Below are 24,574 nucleotides of genomic sequence, written 5' to 3'. Positions count from 1 at the left end.
TAAATCTCCCATTAATTTACTTAAAACAGTTCCTTTCTATCAGTTTATCAATTATATAAATTCTATATTGTCTCTTAATATAGCAGTTAACCTTCCTTTTTTTTTTTGTACAAAGCAGTTAATCTTTAATTAATTCTCGACTTTTTTTTAGAAGAAATTCTCGAGTTAAAAACAGGCAATTTTGTATTATTTAATAAAACTTAATTTAAAAAAAAATTAAAAGAACTATTGATTATATATGTTTAAAATTATATTTTATACTGGCTTTTGGTCAATTGTGATTCAGGACCACTTCACTTCACTTGAGGGGCATGCTTTCTATGTTAGGATTCCAAAATATTCCAACAGGCAAATCTCTCCTTAAGAGCTTGCGTTTTAAGGATATAGCTAAAAGTTAAGACGCAAAACCTAACTAATAATCTATAGCCTATAAATAAGACGCTCAGAACTGCCTTAAGTATGCTATTTTTTTCTAGCTATTATTATGTTGGAATACATATTAATAATCTGAACGTGGAACCCACTAAAAAGTAACAGTATTACTGTTCAGCCAAGGAATACAAGAAGGAAAATTAAGTTTAGAATGACTAATTTCAAATATGAATTATTTGTATTCTCATATCAACATTTTTTTATAAAAATAAAATAAAGAGTATTATGATAAGTTTTATATTTTTTATGATAATAATTATCTTAAAAGTCACATAAATAATAGTTTTAAATTAGTTGATGATGTAATTTTTATTATACTAATAATGCATGCAAATTAAATTTATTTTTAAAATAATTTATTTCCTCATGATTATTAGTTGAGATTATAATATTCTGATCAAATCATACTAAAACGAGAGAGATTCAGAAGTTGTGTATGTATGAGATTGTACAGTTAAGAATGACTTGAATGAATTAATTGATATTACCTATATCGATAAAATGTATATACTTTTTTGATAACCTATTATTTAAGAACTCAGACGTGTTTGACTTTGAGTAGTTATGTGATGATTAACATTTTGAGTAATTTCTCAGAAAGTGTGTGAGTGAGGATAAAACATATTGAAAAGTCTTGTGTTAGTTTGTAGGAACTGTCATTGATTCTAGAAGTAGTCAAAGCTAATTATCGAAGTCTCAGAAAAGGCTACCTACGGAAGGTTCTAACTGGTGAAGGATTGTGACCAATGAGAAGTTGAGTGAAGTGTTGTAGTGTGAGGACCACTAAAAAGTTGAAAATTAAGAATGTTACAATTGGTATCACAACAAATCTTTCTTCTAGTATGGTGTGGTTTAAGGACAAATTAGGAGAAAGCCGTGGACATGTAACAACTCGATCGAATCACACTAGAATGAAAGAAATTCATTTAGAGATTGTGCAGGTATGAGACTGTACAGTTGAAGATGATTCAAATGAATTAATTTGTACTACTTATACCAACAAGATACATCTACTTTTTAGTAGCTTATTACTTAAAAATTTTACAGTTAAGCGTGTTTGACTTGAAGTAATTATGAGATGAGTGACCTTTTGAAAAGTTTTTCAAAAAGTGTGTGAGGACAAAACACGTTGAAAAGTCTCGTGCTGGTTTGCAGACAGTCGTTGATCTTAGAAGCAGTTAGAGCTGATTATCGAAGTCTCAAAAATGACTATCTACAGAGGAATCTGACCAATAAAAAATTGAATAAAATGTCATCATATGAAATATCATAATGTGAGAATCCCCAAGAAATAAAAAAATCAGATATTACAAAGATCTTGGATAATATTGACTACCTAATAATTTGTCCTTAACCAGTTGTTAGTTAGTTGCTCTATAGGCGTCTACCAACGGATGAAAATCTAAAACGTAGAGGTTGTTTGGTTGTCTCCATGTGTAGCCTTTGTGAGAATTGACTCTTATCATGTATTCCTTTCAAGCCACTTTGTGAGAATGCCCTTTTAATTTACTATATGTTTCCTCCATTATAAAGCCCATGAAGAAATCCTGAAGCAACCAACTCACTTATGCCACAATTTCTCTCCACTTAGCTATCAATCTCTTCATTTTCGGGGCTAATTTGGCTGGTGTTTTTTCTCAAAGGCCACATGGGTAATTCCATGATCGAATTTCAGATTATAAAGTTTGTGTTATCATTCAACCCTCTAAACAACAACATATCAAACAGGTTCAGTTGCACGCTCCCAAGGAAGGGACTTACTATAAAAATATTTTATGAAATTAATTAATTTGGATTAATTTTAATTATGATTTGTTGGATCAAATAATATATTAATAGACAATTAATAAAAAATAATTTAATAGTGTTTTACTAATAATAATGATAATTTAATTCCTAACCATATATGAATAATAATTTAAATTCCAATCATATCCAAATAGTTAAATTCGTATACTGTTTGAATTATTTCCTCTAATTGTTTCATTATACAATTAAATTCATTGCACATAGCAAATTGCACTGGTTACAGAAATAGAGGCTTAAATACAATTTTATTTTTTTTAATTCATAATATTTGTTATTTTATTTTAAAATATATATATTTAGTGTTCATATTTTTCAAAATTTATAATTTTAGTCCTCTATTTAAAAATAACGATATTTTGTCTTTTAGTTTGATTGAATTTACAATTTTAATTTTTCTATAAAAACTCAAAAGCATTATTTGATAAGAAATTAATCTGATGTGATTTAAATTTGGTGACATGACATAATTATTTATTTAATCTATGTTATAATTAACGTTAATTTCTTAACAATCAATGCTTTCAGTTTGACATGAGAATTAAAATCATAAATTTTACAAAAGTGATGGACTAAAGATATCTATTTTAAAATAAAGGAAAAAATTTGCAAATTTTAAAAACTAAGAGAATTAAATGTTTATTTTTAAATTGAAAGATGAAAATTATGAATTTTAAATAATAAAAGAACCAAAATTACATTTAAATATAGAGATATATGTTACTTTTTAAGATTAAGATATACAAAACTAATTGTTTAATAAAAAAAATCTGTCAAAAAAGAAAAAAAATTCTAACAAGATAGGCAAATTTTATCCCAAAAAATCTACAAGGGGTAATAAATGAGAAGAAAAAATTACATTAACATATATAGTTATATACAGCTGAATATTAAACTTTACCAGTAAGTTTTTAATGATATAATTTTTTAAAACAAAATACTGTATAAAAAGGAAAGTATATCTTTTCTTATTATATCATACAATATACTTTTTGAATGAAATTAATTTTTTAATACTTTCCTTTAATTAAGTTGGAAAAATCATTAGTATATTACATAGCTATTCAGGAAAAACTATTTAGGTTTTCTTTAAAAGGTTAGTACTTTATTACCATTGTTCTTAGAGATATGATTGTAATTAATAAATTAACACCGAAAGCATTAATATATTAAAATTTTCTAAATAATTAAATGCATTCGTTCTTAAATAGTATTCTCACTACCAAATATTTTAAGGATATCAATGAAGTAAATGTATTTAATAATTACTTTAAAAATAAATATTTTTTAATTTCCAATAATATTTTTTTACTATATTCCTAATATGTTAAAAGAAATATTTTGATTTAATATTTTTCTATTTGTTCGTGGACTAATAAATTTTCTTATGTACATTGGTATTGAGGATCGAACCATGCATCTACTATATTCCCCTGCTACTAGATGCCCCTAGTGAATTGGACTAATAATTTAAGCCATATTCAGTAGTAAATAAAGTAAAATAAACTTATTATATATATTTTTTTTTGTGAAACTTATTATATGTTGAAAATAATAAATCACATGTAAGTAAATACAACAACAGTTTATTTTAAAGACAAAATTTTATCTTTTGAATACAAGTCCATTATGAGAATCTATTTAAAACATTTATATAACCATCACATGCATAATTCCATTATGTATCCTAGGATTTTGTGATGCACAATAACTACACATTTAAATAACTGTGGATTTTTAAAAATTAAATAACAAATATTTTTCAGTTTACTCTTTAAAATACTAAATTTTTATTCAAAACTAGAAAAATAAAATATCAAGCAATTAGATCAATTAGTATGAGTTATTTTGATTTATCCAGTAATATTGAATTTAAATCTTAAATGTGTAGTTACATCGACAACTTTGTAGGATTTGAACAAGTCTATTTTTTTTAAGAAGTAAGTTTTTCATTTTGTATTTTTTTCTTTCTGAAAATAATGTATTTTTATAATTGGATTTCAAAAACTTTGAGACTAATTGATAAAGACATAAAATTATGAAAATGAATTTTATTTGTGACATTTTCCATACAACATAACCGGAAAACCGAATTCTACCTCTCACATATGACACATGTGATCAATACCCAAAAACTGGAAAATAAAATAAAATCATTAGTAATTCACAATAAACATAGGTATGTGTGCAGATAAATTATTACATTTGTTGATATTCAAACAACACTAAAAAAAACAGTTTCCTTTTGAATAAAAACAAGAAAAACAAAACAGTTTCTTGATTTGAATGTAACAAACCTGACACCTAATATAATCATAATAATATATTAATTTCTTTTATATATTTTTAAAATGCAGATATTAAATTTATTTGAAACCAGTATCTCAGAAGAAACATTCATGGAATTTTTTTAAAGCAAAATACTGAAAAGGTAGCTGTAATAAAAGTATCCATTAGTGAATAGAATTGTATAGAAAATTCTCAAACAAAATTTTACAAGAAAAACTAATAAATAAATAAAAAGAAGAGATAAAATTAACTTTTAAATAAATAAAAAAGAATAATATTAATATTAGATTCAAAAATTAAAATATATTTTTTAAAAATATTGGTGAAAAATAAACATTAACATTATATTAAAAATTTAAATACAATACTTATTTTAAGATAATTTTTTTTCCTCTAAAAAACACTTATTTTGAGATGGATAAAGTATTTTTTACTGTAAAAAAACAATTTTAAAATTTGAAGCTGCTTATTATTACAAACCACACTATCTCTCCGCGTATTTATTCTCCCTCCCTCATTTCTAGTTCTCATTTTTAATTGTTTTTGTTTTTTATTTAATTTTTTGTATTTGTTTTCAAAGCCAACTAACACCCTTTTCCTTTCTCTTTCTCTGTCAGAAGACCTCTGTTGTTGTTGCGTTGTCCGTTTTTTTCTTCTTCTCTCCAAACCAGAGAGCGACCGCCGGCGAGCCTCACCTCGCCGGAAATTCGCTCTTCTTCGCCGGAACCTCCATTTTTCCCGATTTCAGCTTCCAATTGCGCTTGCTTTTTTTCTTTCCACCGTCTCCTTCAAGAGGAGCCTTTCCGCGCAATAATTTTTTTCCTTTTTTCCTTTTTCTGAGCGCCTGAGATTGCAATGCAGAGGGAAGGAGGTTTCTGTTGCTGCAAGAAGCGAGGGATCTCTTGTTTCTGAAATTCCTATGCTGTGGAGCGTTTGAGAGATTCGTTTTTTTTTTGTCTCTTTCTCTTTGTTCTGGATGAGGAGCGTGCTGAATTTTGTGGAGGAGAAGTTTTTGTGCTAGCGAGGGTGTGTTGAAATTCAGAAGGTGCGAATTTGTTTCGCTATCTTGAGAGAAAAAAAATGTATTCATTATGGTCTGTTTTTGTGTCTGTTTTTCTTTCTTTCTTTATTTTTTCTGGTTAAATGGTTTTTTCTCTTTGGTGGCAGTGGTTTTTATGAGTTTATGGTGAGATGAGAATCTCTCCGGTGTTCATGTTTTTGATCTGCTGGTGTTTTCAGATTATGGCCTCTCTGAAATTTTGGTTTTTTTTTTTTTCCTCTTGATCTGTTAATGTTTGAGGCTTTCCCTGTGAAATTCCCTCTCCATCTGTGTAATTTTGTGATAGAACCAAGGTGGAGTGTTATAAATTTAAGTTAAATGTTTTTTTTTTTTTTGGTTTTGAAAAAAAGGGAGAGCTAGTTTAATGGGAATTTTTTTTTAATTTCCATGAACGGTTTGGTTTTTAATTTTCTAAGTTTTTTTGTTAAGCAAATGGCCTAATAATCGTATTAGGTCGTTGGTAGGTAAGCAACGAGCTTTTTTCTTCTCCCAATACCACCCTTCCTTCTGGTAATGTTTAGTTGAAGATGCAACTATTTGTGGCTTTGTTTTCCAATTTCCACTATTCTTTTTGAATTTTGCAATTGAGTAATTGAAAGTGCTTTGGTAGGGTTTTCATTTGTCCATTTTTTTCTCACTTTTTTTCTTTTTCTGATGATAGTAAAGTTCTAATTGTTATGATAGATGATATTTTTCTGGGTCTGAATTATTCTTTCTGTCAGTAGCAGTTGTTTATGGTGTGAATTGCCATGTTCATTGTAATCAGTCCTTTCTCTTGTCGAGCGAATGACCTTGAATTTCCCGCATATGTCACGGGATAGAGCCTGACGAAAACTAGCAAGGAGGGAGGTTTTCAGTATTTTCTGGACAAGCTGCAGGATGCCTTCTGAAATCATGGAGAAGAGGGGTGCTTCTGCCTCATCTCGCTTTTTGGATGACATTTCCTATGTTTCTGAGGTAATTATTAATGTAACTGCCTCATCATGGTTTGCTCAAATTTATCATGTGACCCTCAAGAAGTTAATTATTATTCTAACTGTCTTATATAATGTTTTTTTTAATGATTATCAGTTCCAAGAACATTTTACAGCCTAAGACTTCAGTTTTCTTTGTCATTTTGTTAATCAATTTGACCTTTTTCCATGGCCTCAATGCTATTGCCTTTCTAACAATTGGTTTTCCAAACATGTGTTAAACTTTTATGGGCAGAAGAATACTGGATTACGAAAGCCAAAATCTATCCATGACCATTTTCTACAAGGTGAGTCCAATCAACTAATTATTATTTATTCAAAACGGTTGTATATCTTGTGCAGATTTACCTCAATTGCATCATTAATGCCCCAAATAGATTCACTAACAAATAGTTAAGATTCAGACCTCGAGTGAACTGTTTTACACTCCAGTTTAGAAATTCCCTAGTAGCTATCATTGAGTTTGAGCATATGAACTTTTTGAAGAATCTTTCCTTATATCTTTCTGTATACCTTACTTGAACCTATATGATACCTCTCAGGTCTCAAATGAAATACGGTTGTATATTTCAAAGCAATATTTCTCTCATTTTTTGTTCCAATTTTTTATAAATGTTTTGTTTGCTTTTGGAATTAATGATTGCCAATGTTGCTAATAAGTATCCTTAATACGAGTAATTATTTTAAATTCTAAACCTGGTACATTTATTTCACTTTATGGTGATTGGTGATAATACTTGCTGATTTGTCTTTTTTAGCCCAGATACTTCTCACTTTCTGCTGAAAACAATATGTAATTTTTATTTTGCTTATAGAATAACGAATACCACTAATCAACGTTGCAAATTGACATCATCTAAAATTAATGTTTGTTTCTGTTTGTGGTGACAATCTAATTGCTGCAAACCTATATAAATTAATGTTTTATAGTGAATGTATAAATTCAATACCTTGTTCTCGCAACATTTTGATTGTGGTATAGCTGGGACAATTAATGGTGATTTCATGAATTTAGATGCTGTGCTCTGCTGGACTGGAGCTTATGCATGATTTTGGTATAAATATTATTAAGAATTTGCTGTTTATTTTACTCATGCTAATTTTGAATGCAGTAACATCTTTTTGTATCCATATTTATGTTTTTTAACTTGTATTCCATTAATAAGCAGTTCATCTGCTGAACATGTAACTAATTTCCGGATAAAGTAATTTCTATATTCGAATTTTCAGGGAAGAGTGAAATGGCGGCATCACCTGGCATCATTTTTAATACTTCGTCACCCCTTGAAACAAATTCAAAAACAGGCTTGTCAATTTCTCAGACTACTCTATCTCGGGAAATTACAGAAGACCTACATTTTGGCAGAGAAACAGGCAATACAGATATGCTGAAGGATTCCACCACAGAATCATTGAATTATCACAAGAGATCATGGTCTAATGTGTATAGGCAGTCAGCATCTGGCTCATATGGTCTAATTGGGAGCAAGATTGTCACCAATGCTGCCTCACGTGAAAGCAGTCTGTTTTCAAGCTCGCTGTCTGACATGTTTAGCCAAAAGTGTAAGAATTTGTTTCATGAATGTTAAAGATAGTTTCATGCATGTATTATGGGTATTGTAGCATAATCAAGTTCTGGTTGCTTTTACTCTTCCTGATATTTTAGATGGGAGTTTCTATTGCATTCCATTTGCTTGTGTATTGTCATTTGCAATTTAGCATAGAAGAATATATGCTTGTTCTTTTGTAATGTAGCAGGACAATCCTTTCACCAAACCCACCACCAAAAATATGAAACTTAGAAAAGTTATCTATTTGTTTTAGGTTTTGTGATTATACTTTAGTTTTGTTGATATGCTCATGTGTCACTGTGTGTGTATATGTATATCTAATGCAGTGAGGTTATTGGGGAATGGAGTGCTGTCTGGTCAACCCATTACAGTTGGTTCCTTTCCTGAGGAAGAACCGTACAAATCTCTTGAAGAAATTGAGGCTGAAACTATTGGAAATCTCCTTCCTGATGAAGATGACCTGTTTTCTGGAGTCACTGATGAGTTAGGATTCAGTACTGGCACTAGAATGAATGATGATTTTGAAGATTTTGATTTGTTCAGCAGCAGTGGAGGCATGGAATTGGAAGGAGATGAACATCTAATTTCCGGAAAAAGAACCAGTTGCGGGGATGAAGATCCTAATTACTTTGGAGTTTCTAAAGGAAAAATTCCTTTTGGTGAAAAATCTTCTAGAACACTTTTTGTTAGAAACATCAATAGCAATGTAGAAGATTCCGAGCTAAAGGCTCTCTTTGAGGTGAACCTTTATTCTTTTATTCTGGCGGATGCTGTCTTAGAATTTTCATGAAGCATTTCATACCACTAATAATGGCATGTAAATGGACTATTTTGTTTGTTCCAGCAATATGGAGATATCCGAACCATATATACTGCCTGCAAGTATCGTGGATTTGTTATGATTTCTTATTATGATCTAAGGGCAGCACAAAATGCAATGAAAGCACTTCAAAATAGGTCATTGAGATCTAGGAAACTTGATATACATTATTCAATTCCAAAGGTATCATTTTAATAACTTCTCATGTATGCATAATTCCTTTTCCCTTGCTGTCATTTAGATAAAGTTGTTATTATTATTCTTCATCTTATCATCTTTTATTATTACCGCCATATGTTTTGCTTGTTTAATTGCTTGCATGCCTGTTTTTATGCTTTGCTTATAGATATATCTTGATTTGATGACATATCAGGGCAATGCTCCAGAGAAGGATATTGGTCATGGTACACTGATGATATCTGATCTTGATTCATCTGTTCTGAATGATGAACTAAAACAGATTTTTGGGTTTTATGGAGAAATTAGAGAAGTAAGTTGTTCTTGTTGGTTTTCATCCAATTTAGGTGTTCGTGTTTTAAAATAATACAAGCATTCTTAAATATTGTCTCTGTAATTGCAGATCTATGAATATCCACAACTGAATCATGTCAAATTTATTGAATTTTATGATGTCCGGGCTGCAGAAGCTTCTCTTCGTGCATTGAATGGGATCTGCTTTGCTGGGAAGCACATTAAGCTTGAACCTGGTCTTCCCAAGATTGCAACATGGTTGCTGCTGCCACTTCTTTTTTATTTTTAATTTAATTTTTTCTCTTTTTTTAAATTAACTTTTGCAACTGTTTTCTACTATTTTATTGCAACATGGTTGCTGCTACCATTTTAAATGTGCAACATGGCTGCTGCTGCCAACTGTCTTCTAAATGAAGTCTTTATTTTGGATCTTCATATTTATTCTCACCACTTTTAATAGTATTCTCACTTTTTAGAGGTTGATAGGGTGTAAAGTTATCATTTATCAACCACCTTGATGGAAAAATTACATCTTGACAATTATGCAAACCTTGCTTTTGTAGTATGATGCAGCAATCACAGAAGGGAAAAGATGAACCTGATTTTGGTCATAGTTTGAGTGACAACATATCCTTAAGGCATAATAAAGGTATGATTTTTGTCTGCTTTCACTTGTCTTTTTTTCCTCGTAAAGCTAAGATGTTCTTGGTCTCACTAGACATAATTTACAGCAGGAGTGTCATCTGGATTTATTGCATCTGGTGTCAGCTTGGAAAATGGATATAATCAGGGATTTCGTTCTGAAACACAGCTACCTGCTTTTATGGATAACTCACTGTTTCATGTGAATTCTAGCATTCACAAGACCACAAGAGGGGCATCTGCTGGAAAAGTATCTGGTGTTTTTGAGGCCTGTAATGCTATTGATGCGATGAAATTTGCATCCATTTCGAGGTTCCATCCTCATTCTTTACCTGAATATCGCGAAAGTTTAGCTAATGGCAGTCCTTACAACTTTTCAAGTACCATTAACATGGCTGCCAATATTGGAACTGGATCGACGGAATCATCTGACAGCAGGCACATTCAGGGAATGAGCTCAACTGGGAACCTAGCAGAGTTTAATGCAGCAGGTAAATTTAATGTGCTAAGAAAGCCTCATGTATAAGCTTCCTTTATTTGCAACAGTTTTGAAATGTTTCCTTCTCTATAGAAAATTGTGATAAGGGATCAATTTGTTGCAAAGGTTGAACTTATTGTTCACTTTAAGTGGCATCCTAGGACTTTAAAACCTTATAATAATGAGCTTGATTGTTAATTTTTATGATGATGCTGGCCTAGGGTTTTCAATATTTTCATTCTTCTAATCACACCCAAAAATAATAATTGTTGTTTAAGAGCCAAACTATTGATCTAGATGATTTTAGACTTGCCTGTCTGAGTATCTGAGATGTAAGCATTCCAAATTGAATATTGGTCTTGAAGTCAGTTTTTCTACCAGCTTGTAAGTGGTTGAAGGTGCTGGGAAATTGTAGGCTGAAGCGGTATCTAATAGGGATTTAATAGTTTTATATTTGAATGCTGATATGTGAATTTTTTGTTTGATTTTGGACCTTCAGGAAATGGAAACCGCCCCCATCATGGACTTTATCATATGTGGAATGGGTCCAACTTGCATCAGCAACCTCCTTCAAATTCCATGCTTTGGCAGAAAATACCATCCTTTGTTAATGGTGCTTGTTCTCCAGGTCTTCCACAGATACCCAGCTTTTCTAGAACACCGCCTCATGTGCTTAGAGCATCTCATATAGACCATCAAGTGGGATCTGCGCCGGTTGTTGCAGCCTCACCCTGGGATAGACAACATTCTTTCTTGGGAGAGTCACCTGATGCATCTGGTTTTAGATTGGGTTCTGTTGGAAGTCCAGGCTTTCATGGTAGCTGGCAGTTGCATCCTCCTGCTTCTCACAATATATTTTCTCATGTTGGTGGGAATGGTACAGAATTGACATCAAATGGTGGGCAGGGCTCTCCTAAGCAGTTGTCACATGTTTTACCTGGGAGACTTCCCATGACTTTGGTTTCTAAAAACCTCTATTCTCGTAGAAGTGAACCAAACACTAACAACAATGCTGATAAAAAACAATATGTACTTGACCTAGGCCGCATTTTGCGTGGGGATGACAACCGGACAACGCTCATGATAAAAAATATTCCCAATAAGTATGCCAATTATCTGCATATCTTTTTTGTGCATTGTTGCTGCTTATGCTGTTATCTTCTCATCCTTACTTTACCAAAGAATGTGATTATTAGTTACATAGGCAATTGCTTATTTGGCTTGTCCCCTTTTCATGTTGGTGCATTAACCATACAAATGCTCTCTCTCTTTTGCTTGCTTACATGCCTAAATAGCATATACTTTTTACATTGATCAAATGGCTTTCCATAGCAGATTTTACAAATTTTGAATAATAATTTTTACAGAGATTAAAAAACTGGTCTTTTGATTTGTCTCTTTTTTATTTATATTTGTTTAAATATTTTTGGCAGGTATACTTCAAAGATGCTTCTTGTTGCCATAGATGAGCAATGTCGAGGAACTTATGATTTTCTGTATTTGCCAATTGATTTCAAGGCAAGTATTTATTTGGACTTGCTAGTTGCTTGATTCTTTACTTAAATGAAGCAATTATAAATGTGTTTCTAAGGCAATTCTACAAATGGTTGCAGAACAAATGTAATGTTGGCTATGCATTCATCAATATGATTGATCCTGGACAAATTATTCCATTCCACCAGGTTAGTTGGAAATCCTTATGTAATACTAATTTGATATAATTATCTGTGATCTGAATTCTGAGTTCATCTGATTCTTTTTGTTTCTAAGAGTTTATATGCCTAATAATTAAGGAATATTGCACAGGCTTTTCATGGGAAAAAATGGGAGAAATTCAACAGTGAAAAGGTAGCGGTACTCGCCTATGCCCGAATTCAAGGAAAATCTGCTCTTATTGCTCATTTTCAGAATTCAAGCCTAATGAATGAAGATAAACGTTGCCGCCCCATTCTCTTCCATACAGATGGCCCAAATGCTGGTGATCCGGTAAATCAGCTTGTTCTTTAGTTGTAACTATTTTGCTTTTGCTAACTACAATGTATTATGGAACTACTATATCTGCTTGTTATTTTCCTTTTGCTAACTACATTACTACAGTGTATTATGGAACTACTATAGTACCAGACTACTAATATTCCTCTCACTGATATTTTGCTCCATAGATCTGGTTTTACCGATGTTTACATTAATGTTTGGGGCTGATGCAAGTAAAGTGGTAGTTACAGGTTTTCTCACTTAAAAACTTTTTGCCTGATATTTAATATTAACATGCATTGGGTGTGGCAAGAAAGAGTTTCTTGAAGGAATATTTCCCTGATGATTATTTGACTTGCACATAACAACTAAAGCATTATGTTTTTTATTTGAGTTGGTATTAATGGCTACAAAATGCAATCTATCATTGTGATTTTAACTGTTTCTAGCATTGCATGCATTTAACAAACTGGGCTTTCCATTAGAAGAACATATAGGCTTGCAACCTAATTGTATTATTGGTACCTGGCTTTTCTGCTGATATTAAATATACCGAGGCAAAATTAACCTAATCTGTTTCTGCAGGAGCCTTTCCCCTTGGGTAACAATATTAGAGTGAGGCCTGGAAAAATTCGCATGAATGGTAATGAGGAGAATGGCAGCCAAGGGAATCCTTCATCTTTGGCAAGTGGAGAAGAGTCTGGGAATGGAACAGAATCTACATCGAGCTCTTCAAAAAGTTCTGACTGATTTAGCATCATGATCTAACAGTTCAATGTGCATGTGATGTCATCTCCAAGACTGTATATTTACATTTTCTTTTTGTTCGATCGAGCGAGAGAGGAGTTGGAGCCGGTAGGAAAGGGGGCTCACAATTTTTTTCCTATAGAGGAGCCTTGCAAGAGTTTTTGGAAGTTGAAGTACATAACCAAGAATGAAGTAACTGATTCTATTGTTTTCCGTTATTTTCCTAAAATTTTGCATGGAGTACTGCTACCATCTTACCACTTTAGAGAATAGCTTAACTGAAGCTTAAAATTTTGGCTAGCTGTGAACGGGGACAATGTGACACTTTGCAGTTTCCTTGAGATAATGTGCATCATTGCGGTTTTCAAGGGTTCTTTGCTGATTTTGTTTTCATGGTTATCTTTGTTATTCATATGTAATTTTGTTTCCTTATATTCCTTATATTGCTGATTTATTGTCCATATACTTTATTGATTAGAAAAAATGCTTAATTCAGCCTTAGTTACGTGCCACTAGCAAATGATGTTTGATAATAAAGGTTCCTGAGTCATGACTATATTCTTTTACAAAGAAAAAGAAGAAAAAGTTGAGTATATATAGGCATTGGTTAGATAAATTTCTCTATAAACAAGAACGTAAAATAAATTCAGTTTCTTAATAAAGTAAATTCAATTTATCCATTTATGTACATATGTAAGTAGTAAGTTTGATGATCATAAAGTTTTATTGTGTATATTTTTTTTCAAGTGACTGTTTAGATGAAGAAAACTAATGGTACAATTCTATGTTCACAATCACATAAGTTGGCATTTATTTGTACGCAAGTGACTGGTGAGCTTTATGGCATGACTAGCTGTACATTTGCTGCAACTAGACCTGATGAAATGAGATTTGTTTTCTGTCCATGGATATCTGGCTTTTCTTATCATGATAGTGACACATCATTTTCCGAAGTTTCAAGTCTTAACATGCATTTTTTTTTTCATTTGTTTTTTTGACCATAAAGTGAAATGGTATCTACAGTTCCAATATGTGTCTGCGCAGTGCGCTCAAACTTTACAAAAATTAATCAATGAAACTTTACAAACTTTAGAAAACAAAATAAGAGGCGTTATATCTATAACTTTTCTATAGATTATAGTATACAACATTTTGTGGTTTTTTTTCCACCAATATACTCTCTCTCTCTCTCATTTTTTTAATACACATGGATTTATATATTATTGTCCAATCTACACCGTTTTTTTCACCTTTAAGAAATCTGAACACCCCGACTTCTGTACGGTGTCTTTTTTTTTAATTTAATTTTTTTTAAATTTGTTTTAATTTAAATTATTAAAATAATATAAATATTATATCATATAAAAATATTTTTAATTGATTTTAAAAATAATTTTTTATTAAAATGATTTTTATTTGTTTAAGAAAATGATGTTATTAAATATAATTATTTTTCTTTTATTATTTATTTTATACAAGACTTTTTTTAAGTTAAAATTTTAATTTTTTAAAAAAAATTTAAATTTTGTCTAATAATATTTTTGCTTTAATAAAAAAAATTAAAAATTTTAATATTATTATTTTATTAAATATAATTTATTTGTTTATGTCATACCGGACAAAAAAAATTTTAAATATATCTTTTAGTCATTTGATTTAAACAAAAAGTATTATCATTTTTTAAAAAAATTTAACGACATAAACAAACAAATTATATTTAGTAAAATAATAATATTAAAAGTTTTAATTTTTATATTAAAACAAATATTATTAGACAAAATTTAAATTTTTTTTAAAATTAAAATGTTAACTTAAAAAAAAGTCTTGTATAAAATAAATAATATAAGAAAAATAATTATATTTAATAACATTATTTTGTTAAACAAATAAAAATTATTTTAATAAAAAATTATTTTTAAAATAAATTAAAAATATTTTTATATAATATAATATTTGTATCATTTTAATAGTTTAAATTAAAACATAAATTTAAAAATAAAATAAAAATTAAATTAAAAAAAGATGCTGTACAAAAGTGGGAATGATCAGACCCAACTTCGAAAAAAAGTGGTATAGATTCGATAATAATATACAACCCGATGTAGATTAAGAAAATCTGGAAGAGACACTGTAATAGTGGAAAAAAACCACATTTTGTACTAATCTCTCAAATAAAAGTTAGGAGTAAAATCAACAGTCATGACTATTAACAATGGGGAACATTTCATTAGAGAGATTAGCTCAAAATAATGTATACTATATAGTCTATAGAGAAGTTACATATATAATGCCTCTTATTTTTGTTTTCGTAAATACTAAGGTTTTATGTATAAGATTGATTTGAGAAAACAAAGTCGGAACAAAAATGTGGTTGCAAATAAAATATAATCTATAACTATTAATAAAAAAATTATCTCCTTTACTAAACACATTTTTTATTTTTAAATTATCCTTTAATATATATATATTTTTTTCGTAAACTTGAAAGATGTAATTGTTGTCATTTCTTCTAAAAAAATTATTATCACTATTTTTTAACTACTTTTTTATTTCCTTTTTCTTTTTTAAAAATACATAGCGGCACGAGGTGTCACTTTTTCAACTAGTAATAATGGTTGAAATTGTAATATATATATATATATATATATATATATATATATAATTTAAGATATTATGAACCAAATTCCTCAAATATATCCAAACAAAAAATGAAAAAGAATCTGAATAAGTATATTACAAAACTACTGCATAAAAAGAGAGTTAAAAATTATGAGGGGTTTTAACCTCTCGTTATAAAAAGATTCCAGAGATGAAATAAAAATTAAAAATACAATGAAGCGTACACCACAAAAGGATAACGTACTATGTTTGTATTTTTGTTTTCAAAATATGAATTTGTCAAGTGCTAAACAGAAAAAAGATAAATCAAATGTAAATAAGATACTAGTAGAACTGTAGAAGTAAACGAGCATGAAGTTTCCTAGCAATATGTTAAAGAGTATTTAACGGTGTTCTTTAAGTTTTAAGTTTCTTACCGTAATAATAAATCTCGATTCCACCGTTGGATTTAGAGAGGCGTGATATGGCATAAAGATAACATTTAAACTAGCTAGTTACTGTTAAAGCAGAACAGTGAGCCCATCCTTATCCGAAATTGAAAAGGCACAACAAAGCAAGATTAGCAACAAAATTGCAACAAAATGAACTATTAATACCAAACAATTTTTCCTCAAACGGTAAACAATTAAAAACAAAGGATGACCAATTTTTATAAAAAAAACATAAGCACACATAAACTAAGTATTTTTTCAATATAATTTATTTGTTACTCAAAAGATCAATTAGAATTTAAATCATACAATACAAAAAGTTATTACTGTCCATTTAATGAGTAGTATGTGTATGAGGTTATAGTACTACTGTCGATTTAATGAGTAGTATGCGTATGAGGTTATAAATTTTAATTTTAATGTGACCATTGTATAAAACAAAAGCACAAACTTGAATTATCAAAATTGACCATTAAAACATCATGTTTTTATTGTTACAAAAAGTTAAAATTATGTTTTAAAAAATTGCATATTTTAATATGTTGTATATATTTTTCTATTGTCTAAAAAAGCGTGTTAACAATTTAAATTTAATTAAAATAGACTCCATGCGTAAAGATTAGGATTTTTTTTTACTGCATGTAAATATTAGTTATATTGTCATCCAATTAAATATTATGAAGGATAATAAGTTTATTAATTTTTATAATAATTATTTTAAAAATTATATTTGAGATTATTTTTAATTGATTGAGAGTATAATTTTTTTACAGGAATCATGCATAAAAATTATATTTTAACAATTTTAGCCTAAAACAAAATAATGTTTATGACATTTAAAGATATAAAATAACTTATAGTATGTTTAATACACTTTTCAAAGTTATACCATTAGAGAGAAGAATTATTAAAAAAGTAAAAAAAATAAGTGATGCCTTTTAATGAGGTTCATTTTTATACCATGATATTAGAAAAATTATATGCAAATTTTGTTGATAATTAATTTTTATCAAAAATGTGTTAAATCACCTTTAAAAAATCTTTCTATTTAATTAAATTTTTTCATTCATAAAATTTGAATTTATATATCTAAATAAATCTAGTTTTATTTAAATCAATGACATATAAATTTATAACTAAACTCATATAACAATAGAATAAAGAATTAACAATCTTCCTATAATTTATCATTTACTAATTTTCTCTTCCATCTCATTTACACTCTATTTTCTTCTCATCTCTCTTCTATTTTCATCACATAATCTAATATTCTTTCATTTCTCTTTTCTTTCTACCTCATTCCACTCCAATAGTGTGGATGAATATCATTCCTGATCTGTAACCATACGAGACCCTCCAATGCATGTTATTCTTGCGAATTGAAGTGTATTATTTATTTTATTTATTGTCTTAAGAACAAAAACCCCAACAAAATTGTCTATCACGAGAATAAATATATTAAAATTATTCTTTAGAAAACTTAAATTAATCTTGTTAATTAACACAAATATATATATTTTTTCTTTTTCCTAACCGCTAATTCCCCTCCATCGGACTGTTGCATGTCTCCTCCCTATGCTCTAACATCTCCCTCCAATTCAACATCTCCATTCTCTACCTCCTCCCCATATCTTCTTCACAACAACAATCTCTCCTTTTTAATTAAGAATTTTGTCATGGTTTTGGGTTTTGCCGTGATTTAAAACTAAGAGAAAAAACACGAGAGCACAAACTGAAAGTGAAAACATCAACCATTTGAGGCTTGTGCAAAGAGAAGAAGAGGACGAAGCATACAATAGGTTTAGAAGGTGCAGGTCACTGAGGAAACTTTAATTAGATTGAGGCTTGACATCAATATGGCAAAATCCTAGTACAGTATGGATATGTTGGTGTTGTAATAAAAATCTAAACATTCGAAACCTAGCTAGCACAATTGTTACGATATTTCAAATGAAAAATTGAGGAAAAACATACTAAAAGAAGCCCTTATATGCAAGTCGGACGAGAGGTGGTGTTTTCATTCATGAACAGGTGAATAACTCGTAAGAACTTATCCTTGGGCAACGTTTCTCTGCGGCACGTGCAATGCTAAGGTCCACGCCGCCACTCGCGCGTGGCGCTCTGCGAGGTGTTCGAACAGGCGTCGGCGCATGTCACATGCAAGGCCGTCGCTGCCATGCTCTGCCTCGCCTGCCGCCACCAGCGCATCCCCGTCGCGCCGTTCTTTGAGTCCGTACTTCCTCGATGGCCTTCACTTCTTCTCCGACGTTGACCTCAACACCCGAGGAGGCCGAGACCGCCTCATGGCTGTTACTTAATCCGAAGACAAATCTAAATTTCTCGCTATTTTTTATTCTTGTTAATTCTAAAATAATAATATATATAGTGATGGATTCATCACTTGAGGGACATCCACTAAGTTTGCCGGAAATGATCCAATTGGTAAAAATTATAAAACAAAAAGATCCACATGCATACGAAAAATATAATTGAGCAATTGAAATAAATTAAGAAACTAAATTGGGTATTAAATCAAATATGTATTTAAGCTCAAGGTTAATCATAAGGTTACATATACAAGTAGCATAACAACATAAATTAGATATTCCACTAATTTTACATCTACAATTGCCAACATAATATAAAATTTCCTCCAGCGTAATCTCGATTTATTGATCCTATTTGAGCAAAAGAGTATTTTGATTACAAGATTGAAATGTTGAACAATTTCCTACATTTAAAGAAAGATACTCCAAATGAAAAGCACTCCAATGTTGTATCCTAGCAACTAGTGGCCACTTTACTTCCAAAAGGAAACAACTACCATTTAGAAGTCACTTTTTTTTGTTTCAATATGCAATGACTGCAACATATTTTCACTAGTTATGAAAATATACCTATTTTCCACATTTGTAAAGATCATCAAAACCTTGCAATTGAACACACAATAGAACAAAGCTTTCAGTTTACAGATAAATGATTTAATAAAAATAAGAACTATACATAGAGTACTCAGCCAAGTCGAAAACCCGAATATATATACTCCTAAAATCTCTAACATATTGAAGCATAAGTCATCTTGTGATAGTACTCAGGCACTTGGTTTGACTAAATACTTCAGTATGAAACATCATAGTATGAAGAAACTCAAGAGTGTTCAGGTACTCAATAAGTTTGGGTATCTTAACACTTAGACAAACAATTGTATTCATCTAACCGGTGTGATTGAATATGCATCTAGGTGCTTATCAACACCACACTCGATATTTGGGTAATTGGCCAAGTCAAATACCTGGATATCTCTAAAAGCTACATACAACCTTGCCTAAGTATTTGACATGACGATCAAGTATTCAACCTAGCCGAGTATCCAAACACCCAAAGGTAAAAAACCATGATGAAAACCAATAAAGCATGATTATTAATTATAGATAAATATCATTGAGGCTGTTAGCATAAACCTTAATGACAATTATCAAAACATTACCTAAATGGGTAACAATGTACCAAAGCCCATAGATTCAAGGGTTCATTAAAATATATATAAATAATTATGATAATATCAAGATAAAATACTGTTTATTGATATAAAATACATATTTATTGTTCTGAGTCGAAAATTTAACTTATGTGTCAAAATACCTTTTGCAAGTGTTTCTCCTTTTTTTGGTGGCCCTTCGAATACCAAATACATGAGGAAAAAGTCTTAAAGAAGGCGTAGATCCCGAAAAAAAATTACATGTCTATCCTTATCCTTATCCTTATCCTTATCCTTATCCAGATACAAGAACCAAATAATTTACATAAAAATATCTTAATGGATTGTTGTGTCCATGGAGACCACCTCTTACTTTCCGCTACTGGTTGAGGCCATATATGACCATAGCAAAGAAAAATTGTATATCCTTTGAAGATTAGAAACTAAATTATCATCTGAACCATTCAAAACGGACACTTGTCAATTGATTTGATTTAAATATTTATTTAATTTCTCTTTCCAAACTTACCATTTTCATAGACAACCCCACCCATTCAATGCATGTTTGGATTGTTTTGAAGTTTGCAAAAGTATCATAAGTCTTGTTTCTCCAAAACATTTTACTTTCAAACATACTATTAAAGGGTAACCAAATATGATCCAGACTCATTTTACTCTTTAACATACTTTTGGAACTTTCCATGGGAAATTCAAACATACCCAAGTCATTCAACCCAAAAGACTTTTACACCATCGCTTGATGAACTCATCGTCGAACCCTATTTCACCAGGTTTTCTTCTGAATGATGAATCAAAGTGAGGTAACCAGGTAAGTGACCACCATCAACAAAGACACTTATAGATGGGTTCCTCTATGCACTGATGCTTTTGAAAAACTCGTTTACAATGCAGTCATAAATTTCTAGTTTAACTAGTTTTTTGGGGGCATATTAGAAGATTGTTAAAAAGCTATTCTATTCATATTGCATTTTCAAAAGAGAGTATAAATCTGGAAAAAAATTGCTAGGCATAGAAACTTGAGTTCAAATCAAGTAACATGGTACATTAGCAAATTGAAAATGCATTTTACAGCTATTGGTTCCAACTTTGCTTACTTCAACTCTTCCTTTAATAGAGTTGTTGGTATGTATGTATTCATTCTGAGAAATCGTACGTGCTTCAACGTGTTCTCATTTCGAGTCTTCATTAAATGCTTGGGGAGCTCTACACGTTTTTTTCTTCATAAGAACAAAGAGAGAGAGTACAATCGACACATCTTTACCAAAAAGAAGCTACTGGTTATGACACACAATATTACTTTCCTGAACATTCCTTTTTCTGTACTTTGCCTTTGATAAGTTGAATTTTTTTGTTAAGAGATTGTACTTAAACATAAGAATATCTCACTTTTCAACAAATGCTAAGATAGTTAAACGTTAATGCATATTAAGAAGGATTTTCACTAAGGCAGTGTGCTTGGTGTGGAGGGTATTGCTGGATAGGGTGCCAAGCAAGCATAATTTGAGGAGGAGAAACATTATTTTAACCAACCAGGATATGTTATGTCCCTTTTGTGTTTTGCAGGAAGAGACTTTTTTCACTTGCCCTAAGATTATGGATATTTAGAAGGAGTGGTAGTATAGAGGAGAGAACATATCAATAGTGCTTCCGCAATGACCACATCAACATTAGTGGCAACATTCTGCTAGTGGAGGTGCACTTCACATGGGCAATATGAGAATGGTAATATGGTTTGCATATGGAATCATAGAAATAAATGGGTTTTTTTTTTTTGGGAAAGACATTTGATAAGGATGAACTAAAACAACAATTCCTATTCACTGCTTGGTCCTGGTTAAATAGCCACCACACAAATTTTGTATACTCCTTCCTACAATGGTCGATTAACCCTTGGCAGTGCTTACCGGAGAGACGCTAACGGGGGGTTGGGTTTGATGGTATTGATATTTAAAGGGAGGGTGTGCATTGCTACTTGTCTACCACATTTATTGGTTGGCAAACACATGAAGATAGAAATACTTCATATTCTTGTGTTGTGTGATTTCTATCGACTAAGTATGGAGAATGTTTTGTCTGTTATGAATTGCAACTGCCGGTGTTACACTACAAATAAAGTATGCGTTTTGCAACATTCGATGCCAAAATATAAATAAGGGTTACTAAAATGTTTTTATGACATTTTATAAATGTTGTGTATATTCATATTATTATAGGCTTTTAGTAACATTTTTTTTATACTAATAACAACGTTTATAAAAAAAATTGCTAAAAACTCTAAAAATGTTATTAAATGTTTTTAGCAATATTTTTTCAATACATATGCAACATTCTAAAAATGTTGCTAATATATATCTTTTGTAACACTCAACAAATGTTACTAATTCGTTTCTTTTAAAATACAATAAAATATTATTTTTTCAATATTTTAAATTTTATAATTTTAAATACATGATTTACACTTTTTTATTAGATATTAGATAATTTTTTTAACACCATAAAATAAATTGAATGAGAAAAAATATTATATTTTTCTAAAACTTGTAAAATAGGGATCTTGTAATTGGAAAATAAATGTATGCATACAACTAAAGCACGTGGAACATGTGAAAATCAAAGTCAATGGGGTCTAACATTTTGCCGTCAAAGTTATATTGTTTTCAAAAGTTTTATATAAAAATTACATATGGGAATTAGCAAAATCTAATTAATATAATAAGAAGAAAACAATGGTTCCTATAGGCCACTCAAGCATTATACAATAATTACAATAGTCCATGTGTAATATAAATAAAATCAAAGCAGTAAGCAGCAACACCACCATCATTGTTCCTGCACTCATAAAATATAATCCAAAGTTAGATTGCATGATACATATATATTTGAAAATGTTAAAATTAATGCAATTGAATACACTCACCCAACAAAGCCTTTGCCTTTCAGGAATTTGTCACTGAAATAAACTTAAAAATGTGTACATTGGTAGCAATGTTAAGAATATATATATATATATCAAGTGACTTCAACTTTGGATCGACCAAACTATCAAAGTTTAATTTTCAAGTATATTATATTTAAACGAGTTATCAAATATAGATTATGAGAGATAACTTTTGTTGCCTTCTGAACTAGAGGAAATCAGTTCAAATATTTATTATTAGAATAAACAACTAATAACTAGTTAACAACAATCGCAAGAAAAAAAATTATCTACATAACTTTGAAAATTAAGTCCAAGATCCACACACCTTCCACAGTGCATTTTGAAAATTAAGGTCAAGATCCACATACCTTCCACAGCGCATTTTTAAAATGGACACTATTTGCATCAAGCAAATAATCAAATTGATCTGACTTTTCGATTGCATCCAAAATAGTTTTTGCCATTTTTGTGTCTTGGTCCACATTAAAGAAACATTTCCGGCTCTTACAATCAAGCACAATAGCCCTCCAAACATTTTCATTGTTTGTAAGGGCTCTTTCGTTCCCCAAAAATCCATAAGCAGTGCCTAGAAAATTTTGAACCAACAACAACTTTTCACTTAATATGATCCTCTAAAACACTTAAGACAATAAAAAATAGAAAACATAGTGTGATACTCTATTGTTGGTTCTTATAGTTGATAAGATAATAAGATCTTGCTCGCAACCTTGAAAACCATCAATGAACTCCACATCCACATTAAATCCATCATGCCTATCATACATCTGTTCAAGTTTCTCTTGAATAGCAGTAACTTGGACAACATAGGAAGACACTATAACAATGTCGAGTTTCTTCTTCAAGGTCATGCTACAACAAGCAAAAAACAGCTATATATTAGTATTCATATATCATGTGTATTTCATGCTTGAGTTTTAATCATTTATCAAATTCTAGACATCATTATTTTAAGATGCATCTTTTATCTTTTTCCTTTTGGCTACCCGAGTTAGTAAATATACAAGTGAAAATAACAAAGTTAATCTTTTTTCACACTTTGTGATTCACATGATTAACTTTAGTTTTAGTTGTGACTACCAGAACTAGTTGAATTTCCTACATTAAAACTTATAACCAAGTAAAACAATTTAGTAAACCATCTAAAACTTTTTATTCAGTACTGAAATTATGTTATGAAAAAACATTATGTGCAATTTTTGCAGGGCTATGATACATATTACTTTTAAAACAAAAAAAAATCATTTAAATATATTGAATTTTGCAATTTTTCACTTAATAATTAATTTCGGAATTTATCCTTGTGCATAAAAGTTTCTTAAATTTTATGTAATAATAACGTAATCTATTAATTATTTTTAAATCAGATTGTCTCACCAAATTAGATTTTTTTTTCAAATCGTTAAAAAAGCGCTCGACCAATAATATTAACTACGTAAAAAATTAAATTTATTTAGTGACGTATTAATTCATATATTGCACGATAATATTAAAAAGTTAAAATCAAGCTCAAATAATAATAATAATAATAATAATAATAATATTATTATTATTATTATTATTATTATTATTATTATTATAAAAAATATTTTAATCTCCCATTTTTTTACCAAACCCAATACAATGTCTTAAAAAATAACATATAATATCCTTGAATAAATTCAGTTTTAGAATTAATTATCTGTATAGTTATTTTTTAACTTTTGAATTATAATTATTTTTCATTTATTTTTAATTTATATTTCATTAAATTATATAATTTCATTGTAATTGTATATGATTTAAAATAATTTCTCTTTTAATATATTTTAAATTCTATATAG

General features: G+C 29.9%; 1 protein-coding gene and 2 long non-coding RNA genes across 9 annotated transcripts; 2 read left to right on the top strand and 1 right to left on the bottom strand.

The window, feature by feature from the left end:
- Positions 1-5,061: 5,061 nt before the first annotated feature.
- On the top strand, positions 5,062-13,632 carry LOC100801025 (protein MEI2-like 1). 7 transcript variants are annotated; one of them, XM_006581774.4, is made up of 15 exons: positions 5,062-5,572; positions 6,316-6,544; positions 6,797-6,848; positions 7,792-8,124; positions 8,459-8,871; positions 8,977-9,135; positions 9,326-9,442; positions 9,533-9,681; positions 9,987-10,072; positions 10,158-10,556; positions 11,043-11,646; positions 11,977-12,061; positions 12,157-12,225; positions 12,350-12,529; positions 13,103-13,632. In XM_006581774.4, the coding sequence occupies exons 2-15, from the start codon at positions 6,467-6,469 to the stop codon at positions 13,265-13,267; spliced, it is 2,889 nt and encodes a 962-aa protein (XP_006581837.2). In that variant the 5' UTR covers positions 5,062-5,572; positions 6,316-6,466; the 3' UTR covers positions 13,268-13,632. The 7 variants fall into 7 exon arrangements, with proteins under 7 accessions (XP_006581837.2, XP_006581833.2, XP_040872482.1 ...); XM_006581770.4 differs by having other exon boundaries at positions 10,155-10,556; XM_041016548.1 differs by having other exon boundaries at positions 5,066-5,572; positions 6,354-6,544.
- Positions 13,633-18,129: 4,497 nt separating this feature from the next.
- LOC102669531 (uncharacterized) lies at positions 18,130-20,059 on the bottom strand. The gene is made up of 2 exons (XR_414725.3): positions 19,957-20,059; positions 18,130-19,243 (listed from the first exon to the last, which is right to left on the bottom strand). It is a non-coding gene; the product is annotated as an uncharacterized lncRNA (long non-coding RNA).
- Positions 20,060-20,164: 105 nt separating this feature from the next.
- LOC100800655 (uncharacterized) lies at positions 20,165-21,942 on the top strand. The gene is made up of 2 exons (XR_136595.4): positions 20,165-20,621; positions 21,377-21,942. It is a non-coding gene; the product is annotated as an uncharacterized lncRNA (long non-coding RNA).
- The last annotated feature ends 2,632 nt before the right edge of the window (positions 21,943-24,574 follow it).

The sequence above is a fragment of the Glycine max genome, chromosome 6 (assembly GCF_000004515.6).
Source record: "Glycine max cultivar Williams 82 chromosome 6, Glycine_max_v4.0, whole genome shotgun sequence".
NCBI classification, from domain to species: Eukaryota; Viridiplantae; Streptophyta; class Magnoliopsida; order Fabales; family Fabaceae; genus Glycine; species Glycine max.
This window is presented reverse-complemented; position numbering and strand designations above follow the sequence as displayed.

What these genes read in the sequence shown, in the direction of transcription:
- LOC100801025 (XM_006581770.4), top strand. Translation starts at nt 6,467, where the DNA reads ATGCCTTCTGAAATCATGGAGAAGAGGGGTGCTTCTGCCTCATCTCGC. An exon ending in ACATTTCCTATGTTTCTGAG is followed by an intron (nt 6,545 to 6,796) that starts GTAATTATTAAT and finishes TTTTATGGGCAG; the next exon opens with AAGAATACTGGATTACGAAA. An exon ending in TACATTATTCAATTCCAAAG is followed by an intron (nt 9,136 to 9,325) that starts GTATCATTTTAA and finishes ATGACATATCAG; the next exon opens with GGCAATGCTCCAGAGAAGGA.